The sequence below is a fragment of the Erinaceus europaeus genome, chromosome 11, assembly GCF_950295315.1.
Source record: "Erinaceus europaeus chromosome 11, mEriEur2.1, whole genome shotgun sequence".
Taxonomy (NCBI): Eukaryota; Metazoa; Chordata; class Mammalia; order Eulipotyphla; family Erinaceidae; genus Erinaceus; species Erinaceus europaeus.
The window spans coordinates 21,339,839-21,357,247 of NC_080172.1; the positions used below are offsets into that span (position 1 = coordinate 21,339,839).

The 17,409-nt window shown below is 39.2% G+C and overlaps 1 protein-coding gene across 3 annotated transcripts in view; it reads left to right on the top strand.

The window, feature by feature from the left end:
* Positions 1 to 15,501, top strand: part of ERAP2 (endoplasmic reticulum aminopeptidase 2) — a 51,070-nt gene extending 35,569 nt beyond the window's left edge. For 2 of the 3 annotated variants that reach the window (XM_007529910.3, XM_060201194.1), the window contains 6 exons: positions 2,309 to 2,465; positions 3,824 to 4,008; positions 7,689 to 7,850; positions 9,099 to 9,239; positions 12,696 to 12,777; positions 13,720 to 15,501. In XM_007529910.3, the coding sequence (XP_007529972.2) occupies positions 2,309 to 2,465; positions 3,824 to 4,008; positions 7,689 to 7,850; positions 9,099 to 9,239; positions 12,696 to 12,777; positions 13,720 to 13,863 (871 nt within the window). In that variant the 3' untranslated portion in view covers positions 13,864 to 15,501. The remainder of the gene's footprint in view (positions 1 to 2,308; positions 2,466 to 3,823; positions 4,009 to 7,688; positions 7,851 to 9,098; positions 9,240 to 12,695; positions 12,778 to 13,719) is intronic. The other variant, XR_009552475.1, reaches the window with a different exon arrangement.
* Positions 15,502 to 17,409: the final 1,908 nt, after the last annotated feature.

Here is a 17,409-nt window from a genome sequence, read left to right on the forward strand (position 1 = left end):
TCCTTGTTGCTGGTACTTGGCTAATGTATCATCTGTACTATGCTTGATGCTTACATATGTGGAGAGGGATAATTACTTTTGGTGGATTTAGATATACATATATATACATATATATATATATTTAAAATAACAGCAGATCATAGAATCATAGAGCACATGGTCCATCCCTCTGTCTTCAGATGAAAATTTAAGTCACAACAAAAGTTGTTTCATTTTATTTTCAGTTTTTTGTAGTTTCAGTTCCTGCTTTTAAGAATTTTTTTTTAAAAAAAAAAAAGCTAGAAGGAGATAGGGCATTATATAAATGAAATGTTCAACAGAGAGGGGGCTGGGCTTAGGCACACCAGTTTAAGTGCACATAGTACAAAACGTAAGCATCCATTCAAGGATCCCAGTTTGAGCCCCTGGCTCCCCACCTGCAGAGGGGTAAAGCAGGTCTGCAGGTGTCTTTCTCTCTCCCTCTCTGTCTTCATCTCCTTCTCAATTTCTCTCTGTACTATAAAAAAAAATCAATAGATACAGCCTTTGTTCTGTTTTCTATTCCTAAGTCAAATTACTATGCTTAGCCTCCAAGCCAGGCCAGCAAAATATTGGGCTGTCTGGAAAGTCATGATGCATCATTGCATAGAAAAAAACAAAAAAAGTTGTCATGACTTTTCCAACAGCCTAAGAGTTCACTTGGATAGTGTCCTGCTTTGTCATGTGTGCAGCCCAGGTTTGAGCCCTCATACCACATTGGAGGAAACTTCTGTGCTGTGGTCTCTTTCACTCTCTCCCTCTGCTATATATATATATATATATATATATATATACTCTTTGCCTAATGCTGGTAAGAATTGCATACATAACACAGAAGGATACACATCCTCTTAGAAACACATCTGAGACCACTTTATAAAAATAGCAATATTTTTATTTTTCTCTACAAAAGATAGCCTCAAAAGAAAAATGGACACAGAAATTGAGTGTTTGGGTTCGTTTTCTTTGTTTTGTCACTGATATTATCACTGGGGCTCCAGTGCCTACATGACAAATCCACCTCTTCTGGACAGAATTTCTCTCTCTCTCTCCTTTCTTTTATTTGATAGAACAGAGATAAACTGAGAGGAAAATAGATAAACAGAGACAGACAAACAGATAAAGTGAGATAAAGAGATAAACAGAAAGACAGATAAACAGAGATAAACTGAGACAGAAAAAGGAACAGCTGCAACCCTGCTTCACCACTCATCTTTTCCCTTGCAGATGTACACTGGGGAACTTGAACGCAGATCATTGTGCATATATAATAGGTACACTCAACAGGTGCACTACCACCTGACTCATGACAAGGAATTTAGAATATAAATAAGAGGGAAATAATTGTGTGATTCCATTCACAGTTAATAGCTGATTCTCAAGAAGTAACATTGAAAAGAAGATGGGGGTAGATAACATAATGGTTATGCAAAGAGACTGTCCTGCCAGAGGCTCCAAAGTTTCAGGCTCAATCCCCAGCACCAAAAGCCAGAGCTGAGCAGTGCTCTGGTGGAAGAAAGGGAGAAAGAAGGAAAGAAGGAAAGAAGGAAAGAAGGAAAGAAAGAAAGAAAGAAAGAGAGGGAGAGAGGGAGAGAGGAAGAAAGGAAGGGAGGAGGAAGGAAGGAAGGAAGGAAGGAAGGAATAAAGAAAGAGAAAAGAGAGAATGGAGAAGAAAAGGTAAGGAGAAGGAGGAATGGATAGATAGCATAATGGTTATTCAAAAGATTTTCATTTCTGAGTCTCTGAAGTCCCATATTCAATCCTTAGCACCATCATAAGCCAAAGCTGAACAGAAATCTTGTCTTCCTACCTTTCTCTCTGTATCTTTCTCATTAAAAGCAAAATTTTAAAAATAAAATAAAAAGAAAGAAAGAAAGGAAAATCACCTGCCATTAAAATTCCAAATTCACTTGGAGAAACAATCCTACAAGTCAAACAGTCAGAGTGACATGGAAATGTACTTTCTTTTTGTATTAGATAGTATTAGCTAATAGTTACTTCATTCACAAATCTCTTACTGTGTGTTAGAAACTATTCTTAGGATTTCATTTATATTCATTTAATCCTTACAACAATGGAAGAAAATACTTTATCCCTATTGTAATGGGGAGGTCATTGAGGCCCAAGAGGTTAGATAATTTGCCTGATAATGACAGTCATTGGTGCAGCTAGTATGTAAACAAAATAGTCTGACAATAATTACTCTATTTTTACTCTCTAGATTGTTTAATATTTAAGACCATTACAATTGTAAGGCTGTAATAACCGCTGACTTTGTTTTATACCTCAGTGCGGGAAGGTTGACCTTAGACAAAGCTCTTGACCTGACTCGATACCTCCATCATGAAACAAGCATCCCTGCACTTCTCAAAGGTCTGCACTACTTAAAATCCTTTTACCACATGATGGACAGAAGAAATATTTCAGATGTCACTGAAAACCTCAAGGTTTGTGTTACTTGTAGAAAAATTGCTAAGTAAGGGCTCAAAGCTCAAGGACCAGCATAAGGATCCCATCCCGGTTTGAGCCCTTGGCTCCCCCTCTGCATAGGAGTCGCTTCACAAGCAGATCTACAGGTGTCTGTCTTTCTCTCCCTGTTTTCCCCTCCTCTCTCCATTTCTCTCTGTCCTATCCAACAACAATGACATTAATAACAATAATCACTACAACAATAAAACAACAAGGGCCACAAAAGGGAATAAGTAAATAAATAAATATAAAAATATTTTTAAAAAGAACAATTGCTAAGTAAATAGACAGCCTGGCGGATCAATGAGAATGGCTCTGTTATGAGTGAACTCTTAGGGCTAAATGTTCAAGAAGCAGAGAAAACTGACTGAAAATACAGATGACCGGTTATTCTTTATTTTTTTTGTCAGTATCCTGAAAGCTGGTGGCATGATTATCAATAAAAACACCTTTTGTGCAGCTGGGGAGATAGAGGGACGAACTTGCATGTGTGAGGTCCTGAGTTCCACCCTCACTCTTTTATATGCTGGAGCAGTGTTCTATTCAGTGGTTGTCTCATGCATCCATAAAATTAAAACATTAAAAAAAAAAATCCGAGAGTCCGGCAGTAGAGCAGCGGGTTAAGCACACATAGTATGAAGCGCAAGGACCGGCGTAAGAATCCGGTTCAAGCCCCCAGCTCCCCACCTACAGGGGGGTCGTTTCACGGGCAGTGAAGAAGATCTGTAGGTGTCTTTCTTTCTCTCCCCATCTTTGTCTTCCCCTCCTCTCTCGATTTCTCTCTGTCTTATCCAGTGACAACGATAGCAACAACAACAATAATAACCACAACAACAATAAAAAACAAGGGCAACAAAAGGGGGAAAACCTCTTAGGGGTCAGGTGGTGGCGCACCTGGTTGAGCGTACATGTTACAATGCGCAAGGATCATGGTTTGAGACCCTGGTCTCTAACTGCAGGGGGATAAGTTTGTGAGTGGAAAAGCAGTGCTACAGGTGTCTCTCAGTGTCTCTCAGTGTCTCTCCCTCTCTGTCTCCCCCTACCCTTTCCATTTCTGGCTGAATCTATCCAATAAATAATAATAATAATATCCTCTTCAGGTAATTTGATCTTATATAGATATCCCCATAAAATAAGAAATTAAACCATGTTTTTAATGCAAAAAAAAAGTCTTTTATTGAAAGTATGGTAAGCAGGGCCAGAAGAAGAGAAATATAAAGTAGTTCTGTGTTTTGAGACTCATGCAGTTTAGAATTGAGCCTTTTATAAGGGTGAATAAGAACAGTGTTCAGAACTAAATTTAGCCTTACAACAAACCACGTTCTGCTTTCTGCAGCGTTACCTTCTCCAGTATTTTAAGCCAGTGATTGACACCCAAAGCTGGACAGATGATGGCTCGGTTTGGGACAGGACACTTCGCTCCACTATTTTGATGCTGGCCTGTGACCTGAGTCATGCTCCTTGCATCCAGAAGGCAACTGAACTCTTCTCTCAGTGGATAGAATCTGGTGGAAAAATTAAGTAGGTCTAGATTTCTGTCCCATTCTTTGTTCCTTTCACTTTGATGTAAAAGTCTCTGATCAAGCAAGACATTAGCTTAAAAACCTTTTAGTGATGATAGCAAAATAGATAAATAAATAAATATAAATAAAAATAGGACCATGCTGGCCATATACCTTGTTTCATGTTCCCACATGGTAAGTGCTTGATACAATTTGTGGGAAGTGTGGTTTAGGTCCTTGTGGTACAGAGCTAATTAACATTGACATGGTAACATAAAGGCCATGGGGGAGACAGTCTCCAAAAGTGACGTCTTTTTAAAGATGAAAAGCTAGAAGAAGCAATGTGAAATGCGCATGCAATTAAAACACCAGTGGTTATTTCGTGAAACTTGTAAAAAGGAAAAAAGAAAAATATTTACTTTCCATTAACCATTACCACTGGCCAGGTCTTAGCTTCAAGTTTCACCTTTGATGAGAATCTGGTGACTCCGGCCATACTTAGGACATGTGTGACTGTCTACAGCCATACCTCCCTGAAAAAACGCCTGATCTCAGAAGATAAGCAGGGTCACACCTGGTTAGTGCTTGGACGGGAGGACGTGTATGGTGAGAAAATTGTTTCTGGGAGTTGTAATCAGGAAAATGCCCAGTGAGCAAAGTGGTTATGTTGCAGCAGCTGCAACCTATTGGTCCTAAGATACCCCACAATCTTTTCAACTTAAACCCTGGTTTTTGTCCAACACATGAGTCTGTATTATTGTTAAAACTTCTAACTTTAGAGTCAGATATTTTCAGGAAGCTCTGTGTGAATTAGGGCAATGTTAGTTCTTAAAATAGAGGAGGGGAATTTACAGCTTTAGTAGCAGGCACTGCAAAGGCATTTTTCCATTGCCAGATTTCTGTAATACACTCTCATAATTGCTCTCCATGTAACTAAACCTCAAAGTGGCTTTTGAAATCCTCTATTAAAATCTCTTTTTTTTTTAAAGTGAGTCAGCTTTCTTTGTAAATTTTTCTGATCATTGGGATGTAAACCAAAAAATCAAATTTAGAAAAAAATCTTTTATCTCCATTATAGTATTTATGTCTGTGTTTCTGTGGGTTGTCAGAGCATGGCTAAAATGTACACATTTGCTGCTCTGTGACACAGTAAAATATTCCATTTTTATGCTGGTTACAAGACAGATGGTTTTATCTGTAGCAAATGTTCAGTAAATAAGAGAATTCAACATGCTGAATAGAATACTATGCCTCTGAACATATTCTGGTTAAAGTTCACTTATGCTTAAATTATGTATTCAGAATGCATACCTAAATATTTGTAAAGCTTTCCTCCAAAACTCCAGACTGCGGGCATTAATCTGAATGAAAAATTTCCTTACACAGATTAACTGCTTCATTCATTCATGGATTCAAACTATATTTTTCTTCATGCCATCTATGTGCTGGCATAGATAGCACTGTTTCAAATACTAAGGAGTGAACTAAACTTTGCACCCTACTTTCCAAAGATTTACAGCGTATCATTACCAATTTTCTTAAGGGTATATCATAGAATACATAAAAAATGAAAAGAATGTGGACTATTATTGAATTGCTTAATCTTTATTTTGTAAGTCCAATGACAGGGCATTTCATTGTATTTTACTGTATACATCTATGAAAATTGCTATAGGATAGTAAAAATAGCATAAAGATTAAAATAATGTTTCAATTTTATCTCCAAATTGTCTAGTTATGTTACCTCTTACAAATTATGTAATCTTCCCAAGTTTTGTTTTCATGTAAAACAATCAGGATAGAATAATAATTATATCTGAACAGCTCTGGTAGTTAGAATATACAGAGATTAGCACAATCACTGCCAAGGTGACTGCTGAGTAAATATAAATGCTCTGCCCCGTTTCCATGCCTCTGTATGGTACTCTCTGAGCCACCAAGAAGATCATCAATTATTACTGATTTAACAATATTTATGACTACAAGTAATAAACCCAATTAAAATAAAAAATAGTTAATATCCTATCAGGCAATAAAATTCTAAAATGCCGTATCTTCTTTTAGACAGAAAATAATTCTTCTTCTTCTAGCGTTTGCCAACAGAAAAATAATGATCTACATTATCAATTTTACAGAATTTAAAAGTGACTAAATTCTAATCAATTGTGAGAAATTGCAGATTTTTTTTAAATATCTAGAATGTCCGGTGACCCTCAGTCAGCATTGGTAGAGAATAATCTTAATGTGATATTAAAAGCATGTCTGGAGTCATCATCTTTTAAAAAACCATATAGCATCAATAAGGGTTATTTAATGATAGAATTTTATATAAACCTAGCCTTTCATATTTTGAAATAATCTTCTTTCATCAGCTTTCTATTTTCTCCTAAGCAAATTAAACTTTTATTATTCTTGATAACATTTTATCATAATGGAAAATACAAATAATTTTCAAGAAAAAATCACAAAATATTATAATTAAAAGTTTTTTTTAATAAATGGCACTATCCAAAAATAGGGAGAGGATATGAACAGAATATTCATCATAGAAGAGATCCAAAAAGCCAACAAGCATGTGAAAACAATGCTCCAAGTCATTGATTGTCAGAGAAATGCAAAGGCAACAATGAGATAACATTTCACTCCTGTGAGAATGTCATATATCAGAAAAGGTAACAGCAACAAATGCTGGAGAGGTTGTGGGGACAAAGGAGCCCTCCTACACTGCTGGTGGGAATGTAAATTATTCCAGCCCCTGTGGAGAGCAGTCTGGAGAACTCTCAGAAGGCTACAAATTGACCTTCCCTATGACCCTGCAATTCCTCTCCTGGGGAGATATCCTAAGGAACCAAACACAGCCATCCGAAAAGACTTGTGTATACCCTTGTTCATAGCAGCACAATTTGTAACAATCAAAACCTGGAAGCAACCCAGGTGTCCAACAAGTGATGAGTGGCTGAGCAAGCCGTGGTATATATACACAGCGGAATATTACTTAGCTATTAAAAATGGTGAATTCACCTTCTTCACCTCATCTTGGATGGAGTTTGAAAATATCATGTTAAGTGAAATAAGTCAGAAACAAAATGATGAGTATGGGATAATCTCACTCAGAGACAGAGTTGAAAAACAAATTCACAGTGGTCTGGGAGGTGGCGCAGTGGATAAATCATCAGAGGTCCTGAGTTCAATCCCCGGCAGCACATGTACCAGGGGGATGTCTGGTTCTTTCTCTCCTCCTACGGTTGTCATTAATAAATAAATAAAATATTTTAAAAAAGAAAAAGAAAAAAAGAAAAACAAGATCGAAGGGAAAACACAAAGCAGAACTTGAACTGGAGTTGGTGCATTGCACCAAAGTAAAAGATCCTGGGATGGGGAAGGCTTAGAAGGTTCAGGTCCTGGAACATGATGGCAGAGGAGGACCTAGTGGGGGTTAAACTGTTATATGAAAAACTGCGAAATGTTATGTATTTACAAGCTACTGTATTTTACTGTTGACCCTAGACCATTAACCCTCCAATCAAGAAATTAAAATAAATACAAGTTTTTTCTTTTTTATTATGCTGGTACTGTAAAAAGGTGTTAAGTGTGATGATACTGGAAATAACACAGCAGTAATTCTGTTGTAGCCATTTAAATTTGCTATGATAAATGAGTCTTGATAGATGTTTTCTCACTTTTGTGTTTATATTACAGTCTTCCAACAGACGTTTTAGAGACTGTATATTCAGTGGGTGCTAAGACAACAGCAGGATGGAATTATCTTTTAGAGCAATATGAACTGTCAAGGTCAGGTGCTGAAAAAGACAAAATTCTATATGCATTGTCAAAAAGCAAACTACGGGAAAAGTTAAGGAAGTAAGTACATTCATTTAATTGTTCAAAGTGAAAACCACACAGATTCAATGAAATCATTAAATTTTCAGCTGCCGATTCTGAAGACATGAAACAGTTGAATCAGGATTTGAATTGATTTGACTTTATCTGCAGAAAAATACATTGATTAAAAAGCAAATGAGAACATATATTTCCTAGTTGTTAATCAATCATGCGACTGATATTGAACAAGTGTCTACATAACATTTTTAGAACATTGGAGAAAAAAATTATTACAAAATTTGAGTTTGTATATAAGATTCAAATCAAAGTTATTTGAAATAATAAATGTGAAAATGACTTGGGGGAGGGTGAGTCGTGGCACACCCAATTGAGCACACACTTTACCGTCCCTGAGGAGCCAAGTTCAAATCTTTGCTCCCTGCCTGCTGGAGTAATGCAGGTATCTCCCTACCTCTCTCCCTACTCTCTCTTAGTTTCTCTCTGTGGTTTCAAATAAGAAAAGGAAGGAAGGAGAGAGGGAGGGAAGAAGGAAGGTCTGGCTATTGGGAGTGATAGATTCTTTGAGCAGGCATCTAGCCCCAGCAATAATTGTGATGGTGGAAGGAAGGAAGGAAGGGAGGAAGGGGGGGAGGGAGGAAGGGAGGAAGGGAGGAAGGAAGAAACAGAAATTGAGAAAGGGAGAAGGAAAGAAAGAGAGGAGAGAGAGGAAGAAGGGGAAAAAGGGAGAGAGAAAAGAAGGGGATGGAAAGAAAGAAAGAAAGAAAGAAAGAAGAAAGAAAGAGGACACAAGGGAGAAAAAAAGGGAGAGAGGAAAAGAAGAGGAGAAAAGCAAAAGATTACTTCTAAAAATGAGTACAAGTTTGGGACCTGGTGGTGGCATACCTGGTTGAGTGCACATGTTATAATGCACCTGGACCTGGGTTTGAGCCTCTGGCTCCCATCTGCAGTGGGAAAGCTTTGCAAGTAGTGAAGCAGTGCTGCAGGTATCTCTCTGTCTCTCTTCCTCTCTATCTCTCCCTTCCCTCTTGATTTATAACTGTCTCTATCCAGTAAATAAAGATAATGAAAAATTAAAAAAGAAAAGTACAAGTTTAATTGAAGCATTCAGAATATTTGTAGAAATTTTCTTACTGATTTGGGTAAATTACATTTGTATCATGGCTCTTTCTGTCCTATTCTATCAGTAGCCTGAGTTATTTCCATTATTAAGCACATACCATAAATTCTCAAGGTTTTTTGTTTGTTTGTTTGTTTGTTTGTTTTTAGATTAATTGAACTAGGCATGGATGGAAAAGTTATCAAGACACAAGAACTGCCAACTCTTCTTTACATGATTGCCAGAAATCCAGAGGGACAACAATTAGCCTGGAATTTTGTGAGAGAAAATTGGACTCAGCTTCTTAAAAAGTTAGTACTCATTTACATATAATATGTGTTCTTTCAACTGGATGTGTTATTTTAAAATCCAGTGATCGGGTGTCACTGAAAGCATAGTAATAATAGTGGGTTTTTTTACCCAAATAATTTGATGAAAATTATTGCCCTTAAAATTCATGAGCCTAATATACTCTGTCCAAGTATAATAAGTGAGAGGAATGAGGAGAGAATATGAACAAATTTTCTCCTTCAAGCCAGGAAAATAATTGCAGGTAACAAGTACTAGTTGAGTTAAATCTAGTTATCAGTTCCTGCCCATGCCCTCCTGGATCTCTGCCTAATCTAGAAGACTCCATGAAGGCAGGCGTATATCATGCTTCAAACTTATTTAACTTGCTTTACATTTTTTTATTGTACTAATGATAAAATACAGTGTCTTGCATGTGTGTTCTATCACCGAGCCACCCCCCACTCACACTCATTTCCAACACAATTTTTTGTTGTTGTTTTATGAAAAGTGTGAGGTACAGAAAGAGAGGGTAGGGATGGAGAGATCGGTCACTAAGCTGGGTGTGTTTAGTTCAGATTCGAGCCCTGGCACTAAAAACAATAGTATTTCCAGAAAAGTGAGAACAAAGGCCCCCTTCACCATCCATTGTTCAAACTCTGTGTGACTTTCATGTGTTGCTTGGAATGGAACTCAGGGCCTCTGGCATGCAGGATAGCAGTGTAGGTGTTCTACCTGCTAAGCCATCTGTCTAGGCCCAGTCTTGCTTTTTAATTGTGTTTTACTTTGGAGGGAAAACAGTAGGCATTTGAGAGCTAATCCCCCACTCCCAGTAGAAGTGGCAGTGTAGACCACAAATTAGAAAACCCATCAGAAATGTTTTGTGACCCACCATCCAAAATTGATCAGTTCTAATTTCTCTCTCTCTCTCTTTCCCTCTCCCTCTCTCGCTCTCTCCCTCTCCCTTTCTCTCCCTTTCTCTCTCTCTTTCTTCCCTTTCCTTCTTTCCTTCCTTCCTTCCTCTTTCTCTTCCTTCATTTTCCTCTTTCTTTCTTTCTTTTTCATTTGAGCCTTCAGATTTTGCTAGAACTAGAGCTTACTTCAAGATATAAACTACCCCTGAAAGAATAAACAGTAATTAGATTTCACTGGAATGTGCAGGATGGCAATGCTTTCTCTCATGGAAAACCCCCACTAAAGTACTCAGTCAATCTTCTGAATTCAAACAGTCACTTGTAAACTCTATGGAAAATATACTGACTCAAAAAACAAGTGTGGTCACCTTGTTTATCTTAGTGTCAGCGTCTCTGATGCTACTGGTCTCCAACTCCTTCCATGCCCCACACCCCCCCAATCATTTCTTCATAATCACTTCAGAATCACACAGACAGCCTTGTGTTAGCACAAAACACATTTCCAAACCTTTTAAGAGTTGACATCTACATGAAACCAAACAGAAGTTACTTTAATATGTATATATATATATATATATGTATGTATGTATGTATGTATGTATGTATGTATGTATGTCTTCTTGAAGATCCAACTGGAGCCTTTGGTTTGATTGTTTGTATGCCTGTCAGTTCCCTCCTGCAACAATCAGACTTTTCCTACAATGCTAGAAATTTCCTTTGTAGCTGGAAATTATGCTCTTGCCTGACCATGTGCAGAGCCCTGACATGGAACCATCTCTCAAGATCTGTGTTCTGCTTTTTCACCGTTAATTTCTATGATCTACAATAACACATCTTTATGGAAGATACTGAAAGATGCAGTGTGTGACTACTGTGAAGTAACACTGCCTCAGTAAAAACAATGCTTCAACACAGTGGTGTCCAAAATGGGAACGAGAAGCAGGAAAAACAGTACATGAGAATTCAAAACCAAAATATTATTTCTTTTGTCATGCTATTACATTTTATTTTTACCTATGACATGGTACAGGTATCTTGTTCATGAATAGTAATGTACATATTGAGAGGTTGTTGCTCCAGTGTGTAAAGAAAAGCTGTAGATAAAAAATACAAACATAAATTTAAATATAAAGATAGGCAAGATAGCTCACATTAGAGGGTGCCGGCTTTGCCCATGTGCGTTACCCACTCTCAAGCCAGGACCCTCTGAGGGGCTTTAGTGATGTAGTGCCGTTTCATCTTTCTCTCACACACACTCATTTTCTTGTTTAATTCTCTAAAATTTTTAAAATTATATTGATTGATTGATTGATTGATTGATTGGATAGAGGCAGCCAGAAATCAAGGGGGAAGAGAATGAAATAGAGGGAGACAGACAGAGAGGCACCTGCAAACCTGCTTCACCACTCTCAAAGCTCCCCCCCACCCACAGGTGGGGTCTGGGGGTTTGAACCAGGTCCTTGTGTGTTGTAACATGTGCACTCAACCAGATGTGCCACCACCTGGCCCTTGTCGCTCATGTTCTATATAAAAGATTGACCTACACAGATGAAGGTCACATACATAAAATAATAACCATAAACTTTGTTCAGTAAGCTAGAAATATTTCTTATTTACTTTTTGTTGTTGGTGGTGGTGGTGCTGGATAGGACAGAGAGAGATCAAGAGAGAATAGGAAGACAGAGGAGAAGAGAAAGACACCTGCAGACCTGCTTCACTGCTTGCAAAGCGAACCCCCTGTAGGTGGGGGCTAGAAGTATTTCCTTTTTTTTTTTTTTTTGCCTCCTGAGTTACTGCTGGGGCTCAGTGCCAGCACTACAATCTACTGCTCCTGGAAGCTATTTTCCCCATTTTGTTGCCCTTGTTGTGGTTGTTATTATTGTTGTTGTTATAGCTGTTGTTGTTGGATAGGATAGAGAGAGGAGGAGAAGACAGAGAGGGGAAGAGAAGGATAGACACCTGTAGACCTGCTTCACTGCTTGAGGAGCAACCCCCCTGAAGCTGGGGAGCGGGGACTCCAACCAGGATCCTTACGCTGGTCCTTAGACCGGCCCTTGCGCTTTGCGCCATGTGCACTTAACCCACTGCACTACCACCCAGCTCCCTAGTATTTCTTTAAGTGCATTATATACTGGGCTGGGTAGTGGCACAGCTGGTAGAGTACCCATTTTATCATGCACAAGGACCTGGTCCCCACCTACAGGAAGGAAGCTTCACTAGTGCCGGAGCAGTGCTGCAGATATCTCTCTCTCTCTCTCCTCCTCTCTCTCCCTCCCTCTATCTCTCTTCCTGCCTCCACAGCTGGCTAGCCAGGGGCTTGAACTGGAGTCCTTGAGCAGGTCCTTGCAATTCATACTATGTGCGCTTAACCCGGTGCACCACTGCCTGACCCCCCCCCCCCAGGACTGATCTATAACTATCATTCTTGTCAATTGGTAGTATGCATTATAATGCAAAAATGTATCATAAAATTATTAATTTAATTTAAATAGGGTAAAGTAAATATAAGAGATATTTCTATTACATGAACCTGTGAGGTGAGGTTTCTTTCTTTCTTTCTTTCAGATTTGAGTTGGGCTCTTTTGCCATGAGAACAATTATCTCTGGTACAACGTCTCAGTTTTCTTCAGAAGATGAGCTGCAAGAGGTTTGTGACCACCACTAACAAATCATAAAAGTTATCTATTACAGCTTTCTGGTTACTGCATTTTTACATATGGGGTTATAACAATATGTAAGTGTACTTAGTTAAAAATCAGCATGGGTCTATATTACTGAGTTTGATCCGTCACCTACCATTGATCTCCCCTGCAATTCAATTCTTTCTGCCTTTCTTTCTGGCAGCCACTAGTTTGGCCTTATAGTTTAGAAGTTTGTTGTTGTTGTTTTATTTCATTTATTTGTTTTGTTTCTCTACCACAAATGAATGAAATCATATTCAAGTTGTAGAGTTGAAAATCAACTTCATTGTGATCTGGTTTGAAGTTGTCATTTTGTTCCATGGAATTAAATTACTTCTCCAGTGTCATATAGTAAGTCAATGGAAGAGACTAGACTAGAATCTGTTACATTACAGATGTCCACAGAATTCAGAATAGAGATTACACTTGAAAGATGAATCCTTTTGTAACAGCAAAATAAGTAAAAATAGTAATTATGAAAAGAAAAAGAAGAAAATAACCTTTTGGAAGTCAGGCGGTAGTGCAGCGGGTTAAGCACAGGTGGCGCAAAGTGCAAAGACTGGCTTAAGGATCCCAGTTCAAGCCCCCAGCTCCCCACCTGCAGGGGAGTCACTTCACAAGCGGTGAAGCAGGTCTGCAGGTGTCTATCTTTCTCTCCCCCTCTCTGTCTTCCCCTCCTCTCTCCATTTCTTTCTGTCCTATCCATTAACAACGACATCAATAACAACAACAATAATGACTACAACAATAAAACAACAAGAGCAACAAAAGGAAATAAGTGAATATTAAAAAAAAATAAAAGAACCTTTTAGAGCTTGTCAGCTAAATGACTGTGCCTGTGAAACCCTTTGGATAAGAAAGCATTTTCTAAACCATGTCAGTAATTTTTTTCCTTGCTTATTTTTCAGGTGAAATTGTTTTTTGAATCTCGCAAGGCCCAAGGATCACATCTGGATATTTTTCAAACTGTTCTTGAAACCATATCCAAAAATATTAAGTGGCTGGAAAAGAATCTTCCCACTCTGAGAACTTGGCTACTAGTTAGCATTTAGGTGTTCAGCAGCAGGGCACATCAGCCATGGGTTATGTTTACAAGAAGTGAGCCAAGTTCAAGTCAGAGTTCTGGATATTTTATCTAACTACTGAGAAGTCTTAAGGAATTAGCCAACCCAGCTTCCTGCTTTTAGTGAAAGTCTCCTCAGGTGTACATATGTGATGTTGTGGGAAGGTCAGTTCAGAATTCTGTTTAAAACTAATGGGGGAGCAGGATCTGAGAGAGCTTACTAGATGGGGCCTTGGCATGTGTTTGAACCCCAGCACTGCATGGAAGCTCTGGTACTACAGTGCCCTCCTCTCCCTCTCCCTGTATCTCTACCTGAACTCTGCCCCCTCCCAAAAAATCATCCTGGGAGCAATGAAGTCACACATGATTGAGTTCCCTTCTTTGTAAGATAGATACATAGATAGATAGATAGATAATAGATGATAGATAGATGATAGATAATAGATTATAAATAGATGATGGATAGATAGATGATAGGTAATAGATGATGGATGATAGATAATAGATTATAAATAGATGATGGATAGATAGATGATAGGTAATAGACGATGGATGATAGATAATAGATGATAAGTAGAGGATAAAAAGATAGATAGGTAGATAGATAGATAGATAGATAGATAGATAGATAGATAGATAGGACTAATAAAGGTCTGGAGAGATAGCTTACTTAGTAAGAAGGTGCCTGCCTTCCCATATATGTGATGTGGCTTAGAGTTCCAGTGCCATACGACAGTGCTATGCGCTGGGGGCAGCTTTTCCTTTCTCCCTGCCCCAGTCTTTCTCTTTTTGAGTGTTAAAGTGGTCTCTCTTTGATTGTAAAAGCTGTCCCAGCTTATTTAAAAAAAAAACCCAGCAAAAATAAAATTACAAATGGAGGGAGCTGGGCAGTAGTGCAGCAGGTTAAGTGCAGGTGGCGCAAAGTGCAAAGACTGGCTTAAGGATCCCGGTTCAAGCCCTCAGCTCCCCAGCTGCAGGGGAGTCGCTTCACAAGTGAAGCAGGTCTGCAGGTGTCTATCTTTCTCTCCCCCTCTCTGTCTTCCCCTCCTCTCTCTATTTCTCTCTGTCCTATTCTGTTGGAGAATAAGGTTCATTGTCCCGGGAACTCCAGGCCATTGTCTCCGTGAGGTTCAAGTGGGTTGACCCCCAACTCTCTCTTTAGGTCTAGAGAAGGGCAGATTCCCCTGACCTCTTGAACTAATGATGGATGGCTTCTCCCGAAAGGGGACTACCTGCACATGTCTCTCCTCTCCGATGGCTTCTCCCGAAAGGGGACTACCTGCACATGTCTCTCCTCTCCCCTTAAAACAAAGGTCATGAATTACTATGCATTGTGTTTGGCCTAACTTGAAAGCCACCACATACGTTTTTGCTCAACTGCCCCTCCTCCTCCCCCTTCCTCTGAAGTGCCTGTAATTTACCCCTGGGGAAATATGCATTGTGAAGCTTGTGATCAAACCTTGTATGGTAATTCTTCATTTGTGATCAAATAGTTTATAGGTCAACATGCGGCTATGCATTGTGCTGCTCTGTGCTTGGGTTAATGATTACCTTGACCTTCTACCTGGGCAATGGGTATATGTACTTGCTTTCTCTCTCAAATAAACGAATTGCCCTCTGAGACTTTTCCCAGGGATAACTGAGTATTTGTCTCCCTGCGCACGTCGCCCTCAACATGCTGAGCTTCTCCGGGACCCACCGGGCCGCTCTTGACCTCTGTCTCCCAATGGATCTGGGGAGATGGGCAGAACCAGGAGCAAGCCTGCATTATCCAACAATGATGACATCAATAACAACAACAATAATAATAACTACTGTCAGGCTATGCCGCGGAGAAGAGAGAGAGGAGATCCGGAGCGAAGAGAAAACACAAATCTTTATTTGCGCTGGCACCTCAGAGTTGGGTGAGAGAGAAACAGGTTGGGCCACATGGAGGTAGTGAAAATGGCCGCCTCATGCAGTAACCTTTCCTGCATCTAAACACCAAAGTGAAGCACCAGCAAGAGAGAGAGATGCGGAAGGAGAAGGGATTTTATAGGAGTAGCTTTCGAGAGAATGGGAAAGGGGAGGAGTAACCATAGCACTCCAGGATAGGATAATAACTCGTGAGAATGGGAAATAGACAATGCCCTGAGGGCACAACATGGTGGAATAGGTGCTCTGAGAATGTCCCAACTCTTGCAGGAACTAGCAATAGCCCAAGGGGACAACATGGCAGATGTGACTGCGTTTGCACAATTTCTCAGCAAACTACAACAATAAAACAACAAGGGCAACAAAAGGGACTAAATAAATATTTTTTACAAATTACTAATGGAACTTTGTGGAACAATAATAATAACTACAACAATAAAACAACAAGGGCAACAAAAGGGACTAAATAAATATTTTTAAAAAATTACTAATGGAACTTTGTGGAGATAATAGACATATACAGATAGAGGAGCCAGGTGATGGCGCACTCTGTAGAGCACACAGATTACCATTCATGAAGACGCTGGTTCAATTCCTGGATCCCTATGTGTGTGTTGGTGGTGGTGGGGGGAGGGATGGGGGGTGGGATGGGGTTGGGGAGGGTGCACAAATGGTGGCACAGCATTGCAGGTGTTTTTCTTTTCCTTTCTCCCATATTTCACCCTCTACCAAAGCAAAAGGGAAAAAAAAGTGATGGCTAGGAACAGTGGAGTCTTTGTATAAGCACCAAGCCCCAAAGATAACCCTGCTAAAAAAAAAAAAAAAAAGAAAAAAGGAAGAAAGGCAGGCAGGCAGGCAATAAGCATGTATAGAACTGTACAGCGGTTATAGTTTGGTAGCAACAGACTTTTTCCTTTACCTCATATTATGTTACTATTGACTTCAGTGCTTTTTTTTTCCCCCCTAACTGTTGCTGAGTCTTCACTGTCCAACCAGCTTTTTCAGATAGAAAGAGTGAAATAGAGAAAGAGTGAGAAAGGAAAGACATCATAGCACTGAAGCTATCTCCAGTGATGTGGAGCCCGGCTCAAACCTGGGTCATGTACAGGAAAGCAGACACTCTCTCAGGTGGCCTATGTTGCTCTCTAATTCTCTTTAAATCTTGCTCAGTATCTTCCAGTTTGCCCAACAAGCTTGCCTTCTAAGGGAAATCATTAAGCCCATAAACAAGCCATCTTTTAGGTTTGATTTTTTTTTTTTATCTTTAGTTATTTATTGGATAGAGACAACCAGAAATTGAGAGAGAAGGGCATGGTAGGAAGTTAGAGAGACAGAGAGAGACACCTGCAGCCCTGCTTCACCACTCGAAAAGATTTCCCTTTGTAGGTGGGGCCCGGGGGTATCTCTCTGTCTCTCTCCCTTTCTACCTCCCCGTCCCTCTCAATTTCTCTGTGTCTATCCAATAATAAATAAATAAAAATATTTTTAAAAAGGAATTTACTTATCTCAGTTATTAAAGGAACCTGGGGACTTGGGGGGCAGAGCATTATCCAATCTATTTTGGAGTGTTATTATGAAGGTGTGGGTGAACTATGGGTATGACTCAACATATGGTCTCTTA